Source organism: Brassica rapa, chromosome A01 (assembly GCF_000309985.2).
Source record: "Brassica rapa cultivar Chiifu-401-42 chromosome A01, CAAS_Brap_v3.01, whole genome shotgun sequence".
Classification (NCBI taxonomy): domain Eukaryota; kingdom Viridiplantae; phylum Streptophyta; class Magnoliopsida; order Brassicales; family Brassicaceae; genus Brassica; species Brassica rapa.
In genome coordinates, this window is record NC_024795.2 from 17662013 (window position 1) to 17679140 (window position 17128).

A 17128-nucleotide genomic window follows, 5' to 3' on the forward strand; every position below is an offset into this window, starting at 1 on the left:
AATTCCATATAAATCAAAGAGAGTTGATCGAAGGGACTCATGTTTCAAAACCGAAATTGGGAATTCTCTCTATCTCCACCATCTGCGATTTCTCGAAATCGATCTCAGGTATGTCTCCATTTGTTCTGTTTTGCGATTTAAGGGTTATGTAGGGTTTCGTGTAGTTGATGATGGTTTACGGTTCTATTTAACCAGTTTGTGTCCGTGATGATTGTTTAGTGTTCCAATTACTTCAATTTAACTTGTCTGAGATGGATAATTGTCTGATAATGGTTCCATTTAAACTGTCACAGATGGATTCTTCATCAACTCCAAACCGAGTTTCGTTTGACAACAACAAAGACGTAGAGGACGAAGAAGAACAAGAATTGGCTACTCCAGATAGTAGAGGCAAACGTAAAGAATCTCCTACAGCCAATGGAGCCAATAAAGCTCCTAGGATTCTTCCTCCAAGGTCCAAAATCTGGAACCATTACACAAGGACGAAGGAGAACCGTGACAAATGTATTTGTCATTACTGCAAGAAGAAGTTTTGTTGTAAAACAAAATCGGGAACTTCAAACTTGCTGAAGCATATCAGCATATGCAAACAGTTCTACTCGTATTCAGATGGCCAAAGTTCAACTCAGCAAGTCATAGATGAAGAAGGGAATGTGATGTCTGCAAAAGTCAGTGAAGAAACTTTCAAAGAAGCAACAAATGAGATGATGGTGATAGGGGAGTTACCATTATGTTGGGTAGAAAGTGTGGCTTGGAAACACTTCTGTAACAAGGTATCTACTTGTTTAATTCTTTAGTTTATTGTACTAGTTTTGACTTCTTTTATATAATTTTTTATTTATCTGTGCAGATGAAATTAGACAAATCTGTGTCAAGGAGGACCTCAACAAGAGAGATTGTAAAGATGTACTTGCAGAGGAAGGCTGCTATGAAAAAGTGGTTTGAAGCAAACAAGCAAAGAGTATCTCTGACTACTGATATTTGGGAGGCTAAAATAACCCGTAAGCATTTTGAATCTTAAACTAAATGAGTATGTACTGATATTTGGGTGCTTATAGCTAACGTGTTGACATGCTTATTATTTTTTACAGGGGCAAGTTACATGGTGGTGACTGCACATTACATTGATGAGTGTTGGCGACTGAAGAAGCTTATCATAGGGTTCAAACATGTCAGTGATCACAAAGGTCAGACAATCTCTCGGGTTCTTTTAGATGTCTTGGCTGATTGGGGAATTGAGAAAATATTTTGCGTAACTGTTGACAATGCAACTGCTAATTCATCCGCCTTGAGAAGATTTCATGGTCAGTTCTCTTTAGTGTCTGATGATGCACTAGTTTTAGATGGAGAATGGTTGCATATGAGATGTAGTGCACACATCATCAACTTGATTGTGAAGGACGGATTGACTGATGCTAATGAGAGTGTGGATGCAGTCCGTAATGCTGTAGTCTATGTTAGAGGTTCAGGAAATAGGTTGATATCCTTTGAGCAGAAAGTAGAATCTGGTAGAATGACTAGGGGAAGCTTGCCTTTAGATGTTACTACTAGGTGGAACTCCACTTACCTGATGTTGAGTACAGCTTTGAAGTTTAGAGTTGCGTTTGACAAGATGGAGACAGAGGATAAACTCTACAACGATTATTTTATGGAGGTGGGGGATAAAGGGAAGAAGAGAGTGGGACCTCCTCAATACGCTGACTGGAAAGCAATCGAAAGACTAGGTCGTTTCTTGGTGATATTCTACAACTCTACACTAGTTGTGTCTGCGTCAACATCTCTCAATGCTCACAAGTGTTACGAGGAGATTGTGAACATAGCGACCAACCTTTTGGCGTTAAGTGAAAGCACAGATCATGAGCTGAAGGATAAGGCTGAGGAGATGTTCAAAAAGTTTGATAAGTACTGGGATGGGCTGAAGAACATCAACAAGATGTTAATTGTGGCAACAGTTTTTGATCCAACAAAGAAGATGGTGCTGGCAAGCTTGTGTTTTGATGAGCTCTACGGGAAAGACAGTTTGGAAGGGAAAGCAATGTATGATTCGGTGATGTCTGTTTTGCGCAGTTTATTTAAAGAGTATAGTGCAAGATATGGGAAGGAAGCCGGTGGGAAATCTGATGAAGCTAAAACTAACAACAGTAGGTCCACTCCTTGTAGTCGAGAACTGAGCATGATTGGTACGGATTTACATGATGATGGTCTAGGTTACAAGCGAATTGGTCGAAGGTACAAGGAGATGCTTAATGAGATTGGAGTAAAAGATAATCGGGATGAGCTGGATATATACTTGAAAGAAGGAGTTGAGAATCCAGATATGATGGCTGGTTTAGAGTATGATGTGCTCTCGTTTTGGAAGCGAAATTGTACCAAGTTCCCAATTTTGTCACGGATTGCAAAGGATGTCCTTGCAATGCAGGTTTCTTCTGTTGCATCCGAGAGTGCCTTCAGTACGGGTGGAAGGATCATAAGCCCATCTCGAAGTTGTCTTACTCACTTCATGATTGAGGTATTGATGTGTACTGAACAATGGCTTAAGCAAGACATTTCTTGCGAGTCAAGAGTGCTTACTAATGCAGAAATCATTGAAGACATTGAAGAACAAGAAAAGATTGAGAGAGGTATGTCATCTCTCTTGTAACTTTTAGATTTAAATTTTGTTTCTTTACTGATTTGATTTGTTCTGTCTTGCATCAGAATTTGCTGTATGACATCAAGAGCCTCTTCGTTTCTAAGGTATTGCACTAAACACCCTTTGGTTTATAATGATTTGCTTCTGTTTCAGTTTTTTTTAGCTTAACTTTTACGTTTTTCTTTTGGCAGGAGTAGAACGTTCCACATCATGATTGTCAAGTACTCCTAAGCTCAAGATTGTTCCAATGTCTCTCATTTACGTGTGTGTGTTTCAGTTTATGTTTGTTGTTTCTTTTAAGTCTTCAGCTTCAAAACTTTTAAATGTTGCTATTTTCAGTGTTGATGCGTTTTAGGATGTTGCTATTTTCTGTTTTAAAAACCTTTGTATTCAGTTTCACACATTCAGTTATGTGTTTCTTTTGATTTATTGTTTTTTTTGTCTTTTTACTTCAGTATAATCCGAACCGATCCAAAAAAATCCGAACCCAAATAATATATGGTTACTTTATGGGTTTTCAAATGTGATACAAAACCGACCCGAAACCGAGGTGTTATATCCGATCCCGACCCGTAGTTAGAAAATTACTAGAATGGGACCTATGAGGTGATATATAAAAAACCGAAAACCGAAATACCCGACCCGAACGCCAACGGGTGCCCGAACGCCCAGGCCTAATTACATGAGTAAGACTTTTCGGAATATTCCGGATCCATCAGCAGCACCTTTTGTTGTGGTTCTGTTCTGTTTGGCTTGAACTAATGAATGACAAAAAAAAAGAGTAAAAAATTTTTGGGAAAATTGTTTTTTTAGAGCAAAAAAATGGTAACTATGTCCCTTTATACTAATCTATACTACTTTATGTCCCATTAGACTAATTTTTTTCAAAATGACAGTAATGCCCTTAAAATTTTAATTTTTATTCTTTTTTCGTTTTTTTTTTATTTTCTTGTTCTTTTTCGTTTTTTTTTTATTTTTTTTTTTAAATATCAATTTTTTTTTCAAAATATAAAAGTGAATATTCCCAAATATTTTGTTTCCATATTTTTAGGAACTGATTTCTTATCCGTAGAATACAACTAATATGTAGAAATCGGTTTCTACAGTTTTTTAGAATTATAGTAATGTTTAGATTTTGATTTCTACATGTTTTAGATTTATAGTAAATCTGTAGAAGTCGGTTTCTACGTGTTTTAGATTTATATTAATGTGTAGATTTTGATTTCTAAAGATTTTAGAACGATAGGTTAAGCGCGGAATGTGTATTCTAAATATTTTTAGAATACTCCTATTTACGTAGATCACGTATTCTAAACATTGTAGATTCAATGAAAAAAGTGGATTTTGTTTTCTACTTCGTAGAATGTCATTTCTACTTTATTTAGAACATAATATGAAATTTATAATTTTAACTTTTTTATAACTGGAAAAAATATCACTAAGTTCATATAGGTATTTTATCGAAAGTTACTATTTTTCCAAAATTTTTTTGTTTGTAAAACTATTTATTAAATTTATTTTCAAAAATATTAAAGGGTGTTATAGGAAAATATGATACAAAATATAGATTAGTCTAAAGGGACATAGTTACCATTTTTTTGCTCTAAAAAAACCGTTTTCCCAAAAACTTTTGTCCATATTTCCTGTTTAATTTTCTGATCTTGATTCTTATGCTTTTGTGATTCTCGAATCATTCTTTAATGCCTATGCGAGTTAGGAAAACTAAGATAGTCAGCATCTTTTTACTAATTGCTTCTTTTTACCATAAAAAAAAAAGGGAAAGAGATTTTGTTTGAATCTTTCTTCTCTGTTTTTGTTGACAGGGTTGAGGAACACATGGACCAAATACACGAAGAAAGAAGATGAACTAAGGAATCCAAAAACAGAGAATATCAGGGTTTTGAAATACTAGGACTGCTATATTCAAGCCATCAAATTACAAATTTACAACCAACCTCTTATCTGTTTTAAGCCAACAAGAGGCAAAAAAGAAGATTTTCTCCAAAGTAAAAACACATTTTTTTTATTAATTCAAGATTTGTTTCAGAGACAGAGACAGATCAAATGATTAATCTGTTTAAAGCACTTACATAAGCTTCACATCCTCTACATAGTTTGCAAACGTGAAAGCTCCAAAATGATCAAACTTTTCCAATACTGGGACCTCAAATGTTACTCTTCTGATAATCTTCTTGTCGAGATTGTAGTAAAAGATGTTGAAAGGATTGTGTGTATACATTCGGTATAACACAATTTCTCCGCTGCCAATCATTCCAGCAGGGCGCACATAGTTGTCCCAGTTCAGCGACGCATGAGGCGATATGTAGACACGCTTGGACCATGTATGTTTAGTGGCATCCTCCAATACCCACAACTCAAAATGCTTACAGGCAGCGTCACAAAAGTTAACACCTAGTTTACCATTGTAGTTTATCAGAACCGAATATCTATGGATGGGCAATCCTAAAACGTCATCAACGCTGACAAAACCGAACTTCTCAGACCTAACATCAAAGCAAACAATCATATGTTTTCTATGTTTGACCAACGCTGGATAAAACAAAACACCGTTGATGCAAATCCCGTTCTCGCATATCCCGTTTTCATCTAGAGGGTAATGAAGTGTGCTGCATTGGAGCTTCCTCCAAGCTCCCGTCCCTAATGTCAGGACATGATACTTTGCGTAAAAAGATATTTTGTGTTCAGGGCTGCCACACAACCTGGTGATACGCAAGACCTTGAACTGTTTATCGATTGGATCATACCCAAAACAATAGTCTGCTTTGCCTCTTACACGCTCCTTCAAGTGAATCCCTTCTATTGTCAGTTTCGGTGTGGTTACAATCTCTCCCGTGATGGGATTAGAAACCACAGCCCAGGAACAGTTCTTACCAATGTGTTGACTACAGACCAGACCCCGAACAGGCCGACATAACTGCTGCAAATCTGAGCCGAGATTGATGTCGTGACGAGTGGCTACAATGGCTGAACTGTTGTTGTTGTTATCAGGGTTGTTTTGATGATGTTGGGGCGAGGAGTAGAAGAACAAGCTAGATCCGACTTTGAAGGCGAATAGGATCCTCGGTGGATCGTCGGGAGACTTGGTAGGGAACAACAGGTTGTAATTAGGACGGCGAGCAATGGAAGACCAGAGCTTACACACGCAACGAGATTGAGCTATAGACTTCAATGGGAGTCTCGACAAGATATTGATGATTACATCAACGGGAATCGAAACGGAGTAACGGGTTTCTTGCCCAGAGATTGAAGACCGTTTGTTGGATCCGGAGAGGTTATCGGCGGAGATCATTGACCAATTTGATTGTTTTCGTTGTGCCATGAGGACTTCGGCGTCTCCGTTCCTTTTACTTTTGTAGACTCCTTTCAACCACGAGGACATCAGGCAGTGTTATAATTTTACACACCACCTAATTTGTTAAATATGAATGGTGCGGTTCAACTAAATAAATAAACCAGTCACTTTTTTTTGGTCATCGGTATTTTTGATTTTTGATAACTTTATATTTATCTGTAAATATATAAGAAATTTCATTTCTTTTGAACTTTTATTTTCAATTTTTTTAACTCTTGTGTAACATTGATATAGAGAATGTGAAACTGAAACATCATCCAGAACAAAATAAAACCAAACAGAACCAATAGAAAACCCGTGCACTCCTCATGGCAAGAACCGAGCATGAAGCTCTACCCTTACGAAAACCAAAACCTCCACATTTTATGAACCCAATAGGCCCTCCGCAGTTAACCTAGCCTTTGTCTGTCAGCTTCAAAAAGATCCCTCAACCATTGTGGGTTACCCATCGCAACATAGGACTGGTGCCTCTTCTCCTTCGTCACACTTTGTGCAATAGCATGTGCACATCTGTTTGACTTCGCGCTAACGACCGAGAAGTCCCACCCCTGAACACCCACCAAAGCTTTCCTCAGTTCCGTCCCTTGGTATCTGTAAGCAGGCCAAGCCTTGGGCTTGGTAACCGCACCAAACAAATCCGCAGACTCTACTTCGAAGATAACCTTTTCCACATGATGACTTCGCATGGATTCTGTCGCCCACATCAAAGAATAGAATTTCGCATCCAGAAAAGAACCTACATTTTCAAAAGCCCTCCTACTATGCAGTACAGTCCCTCCTCCACTGTCCCTTAAAACCCATGCTGCTCCAGTCATCTTATTTCGTTTTGACCATTGCACGCCAACATTACATTTGAAAAAACCTGCTTTTGGTGCCTCCCACCTGTCTCTAGCCCTCATCTCTCTGTTTTCCGATTCCACCTCTTCATCCCTACCTTTCTGAGCCTCAAACCAGTGACTTGAATCCTCAACAACTTTTGCCACCGTATCAATCGCCGAGTACTCCTTACCTTCAAATAGAAATAGATTCTATTCTTCCATAAAATCCACAAAATCCACGGGAAGGTGCGAGTAATTTCACTTGGCACATCAAGATTACTTGGCAAGGAGAGAAGATAGTTGAAATTTTCAAACAAGGTCATATGCTCAAAACCTCGACGGGGAAAAGGAAAATTCGACTCAGTCCATACACGCCGAGCCGCTGGGCAGGTAAAAAGCACGTGATTGATAGATTCACCCTCCATACCACATCTTTGACAGCGGGAATCTATCTTTAAACCCCTAGACAACAAACCATCATTTACAACAAGTGCATTTGAGAGGGATTTCCACATAAATATCCTGATCTTTGGGGCTGTTTTCACCTTCCAAACCTTCCCAAGCAGACCATGGTTTGAAGGTTGCGCGAGACATTCCTTTTGAACATCAGAATACTCTAGTCGCGAAACCAACCAATACCCCGACTTTACAGTGTACCCTCCCCAATGAGTATGAACCCATTCATAGTCATCAACTTCTTCCAGAACTGGCTTCTGTTTTAAAATCAGTTCAATATCAGGTGGGAAAAAATTCTCCTCCAATTTTCCCCTGTCCCAGAACTTAGTTTGAGGGTTAATAAGATCAGAGACCTTTAAATCCACATCAAACAAAATAGGCTTACGTAGGGGAGCTACTGGAGAATCTCTGAAAAGCCGTTTATCTAACCACACATAAGTATCCTGTCCTGAGCCAATGGTCCTTCTCAGCCCTTTCACCAACAACTGTTGGCCAAATAATATACTCCTCCACGCGTAAGATGGCCTTGACCCCATAGATGCCTTCATAAAAGACCCGTTTGGGTAGTATCTACTACGAAGGACTTGTGCACATAGAGAATCAGGATGCATCAGTAGCCGCCAGCCTTGTTTCGCAAGCAAAGCTTGATTAAAATTTTCAATATCTCTAAAACCCATCCCTCCTTGATCCTTCCCCAAGACTAGCTTCTCCCAGGCCAACCAGTGAATCTTGGACTTACCCTCCTGTGCATTCCACCAGAAGTTTGACATCGCGCTTGTTAGATTCTTACAAGTGGTCTTTGGGAGTTGAACACCGACATTGCAAAGACTGGCATTGCCATCGCCACAGTTTTTAGCAAAATATCTTTTCCCCCAGCAGATAGGAACCTACCGTACCACCCATGAAAACGGGATTTCATCTTCTCCTGAATGTAGTGTAACATCTCCACCTTAGAGCCACTGAAACATTCTGGTAAACCTAAGTATTTTCCAGTACCTCCTTCAGGCTCTATACCAAGAATTTCTTTTATCTTTACCTTCCTGGACATCTCAATCCTTCCACCGAAAGTAATGGACGATTTAGCAAGGCTGATCATCTGTCCAGAGTTCTCCTCATACACTCTCAAGATCTTACGAATCTCTGTACATTGCTCATCAGTCGCTTTCACCATTAACAGAGAGTCATCCGCGAAAAGCAAATGGTGAATCGCAGGACCCTCTTCAGAAAACTTGATCCCTTCAATGGCTCCAATACTCTCGGCTTTATTCAGGAGATGAGACAAGCCTTCAGTGCACAGATCGAATAGGAAGGGAGATAGAGGATCCCCCTGTCTTAAACCTCTCTTTGGAGTTATGCTTCCTTTCTCCTCTCCGTTAATCAAAACCGAGTAGGTGACAGAGGTCACGCAATACATAATCCAGTCCACAAAATTTTTCTCAAAACCCATAACCGTCAAGAGTTTCTCCATATACCTCCATTCTATACGATCATATGCTTTCGACATGTCCGTTTTGATTGCGATGAACTCCTTTGAGATCACTCTATGAGTGCGTAATCCATGAACCACCTCATGCGCTATAATGATGTTATCAGAGATCAATCTTTCTGGAACGAAAGCCGATTGTGTAGGTGACACCACCTTGTCCAACCACGGTTTCAGACGAGCGACTAGGACCCTGGATATAACTTTGTACACGACCGTACACAAACTGATCGGTCTCAGATCAACCATTCTCTATGGACTTATTACCTTCGGAATCAAACATAGCTGAGTAACATTCCATTCCTGAGGAAAAGTACCCGTTGTAAAGAAAGTCCTTATCTCCTTAGTAATATCAGGCCCAATGATGTCCCAATACTTTTGGAAGAAAAGTCCATTCAGACCATCTTTACCCGGTGCACTCGACGCTTTGATACCAAACACTGCCTCACGAATCTCCACATCAGTAACCTCCCTTGTCAATCTTTCATTCATCTCCGCTGTAACCCTCGCAGTGAAACCATCGAGCATATCCGAGAGATCTCCACCATCCCCCGTAGAGAACAAAGAAGTAAAGTACTCCACAGCCACTTGACCCATTGCGTTGACATTTGTTGCTTCCTGCCCCGTCTCATTTACTAGTTTCAACAGTTGGTTCTTCTGTCTTGAGTCTTTCACGGAGGCATGAAAAAAGCTGGTGTTGTTATCTCCTGCCACTAGCCATTTGTCTTTGCTTTTTTGGCGCCAGTATTCTTCTTCATCTCGAAATGCCTTTGCCACTTCTGATTTCAGATATTTTATTTTTTCCCAGTCAGGAGATCCAGATGAGTATTCTGCCTCTAGATCACTCCGCAAAACACACAGTCGCTCCTTTGAATTTATGCCATTTTCTCTCTTCCATCTCCCCAAACTCCTTCGCACATTCCCAAAGCGTTCCACCAATGATCCCGGATTATTTCCATTCTGATTGTTCCATGCCTCCACAATGCATTCCCGTACCTTCTGTTTACCAACCATTCTCTTATCAAACCTGAAACATCCTCGAGGTCCCGGTTGATGCCCAAACAGACGCACCAAAACCGGTTTATGGTCTGAACCCAATCTTTCCATAAATACGTGGACTGCAAGGGAAAAATTACACCTCCACTCTTTATTCCCAAAACAGCGGTCAAGCTTACTTTGTATGTATTTCTTGTTGCGCACTCCTGACCACGTAAACCCATCACCAAAACCACTAAGCTCCACCATCTCACAAACCCTCACACAGTCTCTGAAACTTTCGAAAGATCCCTCACTCCTACTTGGACCCCCTATCTTTTCTCCGTTGTGTAGGATTTCACTGAAATCCCCCACCCAACCCCAGCATCCTTTTCTATTCACCCCATATCTCATCAGTCTTTCCCATACTATCTCCTTGCCCCGATATCCAGGCTCACCGTATACAAAGGACATAGAGAAGTTCACTCCACCCAAACTGACCTCTGCGTCAATGAGGTTCTTATCTGCATATTTGATACACAGATTCACCTTATGTGACCACATCAATGCCAATCCACCACTCAACCCGACTGGCTCTACCGTATACACTCTATCATAACCCAAAACCACTTGCAAATCTACCACCATGTTCTTTCTCTGCTTTGTCTCCATCAAAAAAACTATCTCAGGAAGATATTTTTTACGTATCTCCTTGAGATGGGGAATCGTCAAGTCTTGAGACCGTCCCAAGCCTCGACAATTCCAACTCAGTATACTCATTACTGATTTGGCAGTCCCCCATTTGGGACCACCTCTGGTTTATTACGCCTTGCGATTTTTGAGAAATTTCCTGCTGCCTCTGTCGCCTTCCTCTTTGATTCTAGATTTGCCTGCTGTTCGCCTTCCTCTCCTCTATCAATCTGAGATATGACTGGATTTGATTTTTGTCTGCGGAACTTCTTGGGAGGCCTATGTCTCCCAAACAATTTAGTCTTTTTTTGTCCCGGAAGAGCTAGCAGTAGAGAATCCACTACTAAAACCCGTTGAACATTCAAAGAAAAAATTATTCCCCTTCTCTGTTGGGTTTGAGTCTCTGTCTCCTCTACCAACCCCCGATCCTGACCGTAGGGGACCCTTTTCCTTCTCCACCCACGAGCTAGACCCCCGTGATCCATCTTCCCTGCTGTGGTTTTGTTCATTTTGATTAGAGTAACCAAAGACAAAACCTTTCCCTTTGTCCACTTCATGGATAATCAGAGGGGCCGCTTCTAGGCGCAGAAACTTCTTTTGCCCTAGCGGATCGTTATCCAAGTCAGATACAGATTTACGAACCCGTTCCTGCCTTATACGCTTCTCTCCTCCTTCAGCAGCCAAGATGTACTCCCTCATCTGTTGTAGGACCTCCGGGTTGATCTTCCTCCGCCCAGTGGCTTTATCCACACCCACTTGATCTTCATTTAAAACACCAAACAAAGGATCATCTTTGTCGATAGTAACCATAAAGGTTTGCTTTCCTTCTTCTTCCTTCTGGTTATCCTCGCTTACTTTTTTTCTCCATGCCTTTGCTTTATCTTGCCGCTCCTGGATCAGTATCGGGCACTTATCCTTTTCATGAGTCAAGCGCTGACAATGATAACAGCGTTTCTGGATCCTTTCGAAATCATACAAAATCGTGACAGATCCCCCTCCTTTAGGTAGGTTCACCACTTTTGATCTTCGCACTGGTCTTGAAACATCAAAGAAAACTCTCACACGCACATAGTCGTTTGTCTGCGGTTTATCTGGGTCGAAAGCAACCACATCCACTCTCCCAATGATATCCCCCAGAGCTGTTATCGCTCCCTCCGTGTAGTGGTTCACCGGAATATTGCGAATCCGAACCCACACTAATAAGTACTTAAGGTAATCCTCGTCTGGCGTCTCTGTCCAGCGGTGTATTACGATGCTCCAGTCGTTGAAAGTCCATACCCTCTTATTTAGCACCTCCTCCAGATCATGCTCATACTTAAAGACAATTTGAAAAGTTGTTTTTGACAGAACAATCCCATGTACCCTTCCATACACCTGCCACTTCCTTGGCATATCCCTAATAAGATCAGCTATGTTCTGATTATCAGGGTTTAAAGTACGTCCCAAAATACTCATCTTGTTTCTTTCTATCGCACTGAATTGCGGTAAGTCAGGCAGATCGAAAGGAACTTCATCTTCTTCCAGTGACATTGATTCAAACGCATGATCGACATTTCCCATCTCTTCTCTAGCGTAGGGTTTGAGAACCCTTGTTCTTACTTTTTTAAGAAAAAGATGGCGGCTCGCGGAAAGCCCTAGGAAAACCGGTGAAAAACCTAATGATTTGGTAGATTCTCACCCAAAATATAGAGATTTTGTGTTTTTTGGTGCAAAAGAGGAAAAAACCCTAGTCAAAAGCTCTACTTCCCTTAGGTGGAATATTCTAACGAGAAGAGAGAAAACGGGAGCCCAAAAGAGGGAGTGAAATCATTAACTTTTATTTTCAATTTAACTAACTATTTTCTGCTATATTAATTATTTTGGAAAATAGATAAATGCGCAAATATACACTTTCATTATTAATTGAATTTTAGGATTATTTACCAAAAATAAAATAGGAAAATGTACTTTAGTTGAGACTTTTAATTAAAAAATTATTTTGAGAAATTAAGCTATGTATTCGGGATCTTATAATATTGTAGCCTGAAATAATAACTAATGACTATATTTTTAACGTATTTGACTAACCAATTAGAAGTTGGTCAAATGTTTTCGCTAGCTATGAATTTGTTAAGTGGTTATCCGATTATTCAAATCTTTCATATGATTGTTTACCCATATGTTAGAAACTTTTAAACTATGATGCATGGAAACGGAAGCGGGTACGCAGAAGCGGAAGCGAAAGGAAACGTGGAAGCACATTTTTAAAAATATTTAGGAAGCGGGTACGTGTTGGAAGCATGTATATATATATATATATATATATATATTAAAGCAAAAAATAAAATTATTTTAAATGATAAACATTTAAAACATAATTAAAATATTGTAATTCGGATAAAATTTGAAAAGAGAAAAAAAAACTAAACATAACATAAAAATAGAGTTCAAGCTTGTATGAATAGTAATAGCTTAAGCTACTAAATATGATACAAATAAGCAATTTATAATATATCACTTTTTTACAAATTTTTCTTTTTATAATATTACATGAAACACGTCGTGACTCACGATCAAACAACGTAATATACAAACAAGTGACAACACATCAAGCAAAATATAATAATTGATTATTTATCAAATCAAGAGTTACGTACATTTACTCTCTTCTCTCACAATTCTGGACAAAGGTTGGAGAAGTATCAGAAACTTCTTACGCAAGTGAATTTCAAAAACTTAAATCTTTTTATTTATTTGTTAAGTAGAGTTTTGTTATTACAATGGGATAATTGGGTCACGTATTCACAAAACAAATTAAAATTAAAAAGCCCACCAAAACAATTTTCAGCTTCTATAAACCTAAAGAGTTCATCTCTTCAAAATGCTTCCGGCTATATATCCATCGAAGCTTCCAATTCTGAATCGCGTGCTTCCATTACGGTTCCAAACGTCTCATAAACCGAATCTCGATTCCATGTCGATTCCGAGCGATTCCAAACGATTCCGTTTCCGGTTCCGCTTCGGAAGCACAAAACGCTTGACAACGGACGATTCCATGCTACGTAGCTTTTAAAATACATATTTAACTATTCTTTCAAAGAATCAATTTAAAAAAAAAATCATTTAAAACTTTAAACTCGTATTTGTTCATTCACTTTGTTTTAAAGATAAATTTGTTAGGTGGTTATCAGGTGCTTGCTGGGGTCGAAAGTGAACGGTATACTTTGGGTTGGGCTGTTGGTCCCGAAAAAATATTGTTCTCGGATAGCTGGTTCTTTGAGACTTGTGGTCTTTTGTTTATGCTGATGTATATTTGTTTGTGTTATACTGTTCTTTTAGAGCTGCCTTTTTTTTGTGTGATGTGAAGTATGAGGTTCGATGAAGTGCATCGTCGAGCGAGATGAAAGCTTGAACTTACATTTTTTCTTTGAACTTGGAGAAGAACCATAGACCGTTCTTTAGTGCCGCAAGAGCGATCTTTTATTTAGGTGTGAAATTCTGGCTTTGAATTCTGTTGATGTATGTCCGTACACGCTTGAATAGTACCCAAGAAAATTCATTGATTCTGAGCATTCTAGATTTACGTAGAAAGAAACAATGCGGAGCTCCGAAAAATACACGCCATCATGCACATGGCAACGAGCTTGGACTCTTACATCGATGGAATGATAGAAAAGACACGAAAAACTCTCTTCACAAAAAAAATAGTTAGAATAAGACTACATGATGTGGGAAAAATCAAATTCCTAGAATATTCCGGAAACACCAACCCAAAAGCCCATGTTTGAGCCTTGCCAATGGCCATATCTAGAGCTCACCTCAATGACAATGACAAAGAGGCTGGCTACTGCCTTTTCTTTGCCGAAAACCTTACCATACATGCCCTAGAATGGTTTGCAGGTCTCGAAAGAAACTCCATCGGCAAATTAACACAAATCGTATCAGCATTTCTAAAACTCGTATCAGTATGTGGGATGTGTTTTCTTATGGTTGTGCTCTGTTATTGGGTAGGTAGGCGGCCTGAGCGTGATTGGTTCATTGGATCTGGTCGATTTCTTGACCGCTCGAAAGCTTTGGTTCAATGTGCGGTGAGCTATCTCTCGGCTTGCTCCAGTCGACAGGCAATGGTTCGGTATGCGATCCCATGACTTTATGATGCAGCTCAACAAAAGCAATCACAACTCCTCCTCACGTTGGAATACGACTTTCCTTTTAATTAAGTTGGATTTTATTTTCTTTTTTATCGTTTGACTTTTTCTATTAGGAAAAAGAAACTCACTAATCCTTTTAGGATTAAGACTTTCTTAGCTAGTATATAAAGATACCTAATCAATTATTGAAAGACACTTTTGAACTTATAAGATGTTGAGTTTTTAAGAGATTTGATAAGCATTGCAAAGAATATTCACGACCTTGTTCTTGTTTTTGAGTTACCTTCACCAGCATGTCAATGATTTAGAGATCGAACCCTTGATCTTTATGTTTCATAGCTTTCGCTCTCCATCAGCTGGTATCAGAATCAGTATGTTTCGGGAAAAAAATCACGTTTCAATGACAAAGGAAATGGGAGGCGCAGTTGGTCACAATGGTCACAACCGGGATCAGAACCTGGAGGGAAGCACGTCCGAGCTAACTGAGTTACATACTCTACTCGTCGTGCTGTAGACAGCAACACAATCTTTGATCCAACAACTAGGCTACACTTTGACAGATCGCCTGGACGCCTTAACCACAGCATTGACGACTCGCTTGGACCTTCAAATCCAACACGTTATTCATGATCCACCACCACGAGCTCAGCAACAACTTTCTCCACAGCATCAAATACGACAACAAAACCCACCACCACACCAACATCGACATCAACATCAACTTCCTATGCCACACCAACAGGACCGTCAACAACAATTCCTTCCGCCCCACCCACAAGACAGACAACATCAACATAGGAACCAACGTCAAAATTCAATCGTAGACGACGAAGATTAAATTCATCGTCGCATTTATCATGAGGATCTGAGGGAACGTGATAACTATGACAGCCGCTGGGAAGGTATTTTTAGAGTAGATATACCGGAATTCCATGGAGGTCTTTGTGGTGACGATCTTATTGATTGGCTAGTCTCAGTTGAAAAAAAATCCTTGAGTTTAAGCAAGTACCTCTGGATCGTCGTATCTCTCTTGTCGCCTTGCTGCAACGCTGGAAACAACTTAAGAAGACACGTTCATGTACGGGCAACAAACCGATTCACTCTTGGGAAAATTGACGAAACATCTTCACCAAACATTTCTACCACATAACTAAGAACGAACCATGTACACAAAGCTGCAAAACCTGCGATAATGTAGCCGCAGCTTGGACGAAAATGCTGAAGAATTGGCATTGTTATTAACTCGTAATGAGATTCATGACAGCGAAGTTCATTTAGTTTCTCGTTTCATTGGGGGAATATGACCACAACTACAGACGGTGATGGATTAATCAAAGATGGAAGCAGCTCGATCGTGGCCTGATTCTACGACCGTCATAGAGGTCCAGAGCTACCATAGATTGGCATCCTTTTATCGACGGTTTGTTAGCCATTTTAGCTCCATTATGACTCTTATTACTAGTTTTATAAAGGAAGGCAAATTTCATTGGACACCAGAAACAACTGCAGCATTCGAACTCATCAAAACAAAGCCAACAACTGTTGATATTCTCGTCTTGCCTAACTTTTCCGAGACCTTCGAGTTTCATAGTGATGCGTCAAAACTTGGAATCGATGCAGTTATCAGTCAACGTGGATGGCCGATTTCTTATTATAGCGAGAAACTAGCCAGTCCACATTCGCGTTATAGCACTTTTAATATGGAATTCTATGTGATCATTCAAGCTATCAAGCATTAGCACCATTACTTGGTCCATCACGAATTTATTTTGTTTGGAAATCATGCATTGGGTCATCTTTATAGCCATGCCAAGGTTTCTTCTCGTCATGCCTCATGGATCGCGTATCTACAACAATTTACCTTTTCTATTCGGCATCATTCTGGCAAATCCAACCGACTGGCTGATGGTTTAAGCCGTCGTCAAAACGTCCTCATCACCTTGATGCACACGAGTGGTCGTGTTGCCGATGTTCCGTCTTGCACCAGATTGATTCCAAACCAACTGGTAGTGGTGCTCGTTGTGCTTTAGCGCCTATGATGGTTTGGTTGGTCTTTTATGTCCCTGTAGCTAGCATTTTGTTTCTTGTGTCAGATCTGGGAAGGTCGACGTCAATGCTTCTTGGTTCGGTAGGACCGGATGGGACTTGTGTTGTAATAACCCTCTTTAAAGAGTAAAACGCAGACAAGGAAAAATCTTGTAACAGCCAAGAAAATTACTCAAGTAAATGGAAGTCGGATTGATCTGTTCCCGTGGATGTTTGTTGATCCCAAGGTACATAAGAAAGATTTAGAAAGTCTTAGAATAGTTTTGCATCTGAAGAAATAAATTCTTCAGGAAGTTTAGTGGATTGAAAATGCTCGCGGTTCGGCCTAGAATGTCCTAGTCGGACGAGAAAATTAATCGAAAATTTATTATAAGGCCTTAAGATAGGAATGACCTTAGAGTTATTTTAGAAATGTTTTGGTCTAAGAAATCTAGGTTTTTGTCAAGGAGAAACATTTCCGCCAGCTCGGATAAGCTTATAACATGTTCGGGATTTAAATACGGCCCATTCGGGCCCATCTACGAT

General features: G+C 39.7%; 4 protein-coding genes across 4 annotated transcripts; all 4 read right to left on the minus strand.

Moving 5' to 3' along the window:
• Nucleotides 1-4626: 4626 nt before the first annotated feature.
• Nucleotides 4627-6269, minus strand: LOC103828931 (putative F-box protein At1g53550). Its single transcript, XM_009104567.2, has one exon. It carries the CDS (start codon nt 6030-6032, stop codon nt 4719-4721), a length of 1314 nt encoding a protein of 437 aa, XP_009102815.1. The 5' UTR covers nt 6033-6269; the 3' UTR covers nt 4627-4718.
• Nucleotides 6270-6394: 125 nt separating this feature from the next.
• LOC103829494 lies at nt 6395-9011 on the minus strand. The gene is made up of 4 exons (XM_009105157.1): nt 8070-9011; nt 7299-8022; nt 6868-7014; nt 6395-6696 (listed from the first exon to the last, which is right to left on the minus strand). The coding sequence occupies exons 1-4, from the start codon at nt 9009-9011 to the stop codon at nt 6395-6397; spliced, it is 2115 nt and encodes a 704-aa protein (XP_009103405.1).
• A 3-nt stretch (nt 9012-9014) lies between these two features.
• LOC103829502 lies at nt 9015-10385 on the minus strand. The gene has a single exon (XM_009105171.1). It carries the CDS (start codon nt 10383-10385, stop codon nt 9015-9017), a length of 1371 nt encoding a protein of 456 aa, XP_009103419.1.
• A 339-nt stretch (nt 10386-10724) lies between these two features.
• Nucleotides 10725-11987, minus strand: LOC103829509. Its single transcript, XM_009105182.1, has one exon. The coding sequence runs from the start codon at nt 11985-11987 to the stop codon at nt 10725-10727; it is 1263 nt and encodes a 420-aa protein (XP_009103430.1).
• Between the last annotated feature and the right edge of the window lie 5141 nt (nt 11988-17128).

Bases quoted from the DNA above. Each gene is read 5' to 3' on its own strand.
- LOC103828931 (XM_009104567.2), bottom strand. From the start codon at position 6,032: ATGTCCTCGTGGTTGAAAGGAGTCTACAAAAGTAAAAGGAACGGAGAC.
- LOC103829509 (XM_009105182.1), bottom strand. From the start codon at position 11,987: ATGGGAAATGTCGATCATGCGTTTGAATCAATGTCACTGGAAGAAGAT.
- LOC103829502 (XM_009105171.1), bottom strand. From the start codon at position 10,385: ATGGTGGTAGATTTGCAAGTGGTTTTGGGTTATGATAGAGTGTATACG.
- LOC103829494 (XM_009105157.1), bottom strand. From the start codon at position 9,011: ATGGTTGATCTGAGACCGATCAGTTTGTGTACGGTCGTGTACAAAGTT. The intron at 8,023-8,069 runs GTAAGAATCTAA...TGGAATGCACAG, and splicing joins TCAACTCCCAAAGACCACTT to GAGGGTAAGTCCAAGATTCA. The intron at 6,697-6,867 runs GTTTTTTCAAAT...TGTGGGCGACAG, and splicing joins GTGGGAGGCACCAAAAGCAG to AATCCATGCGAAGTCATCAT.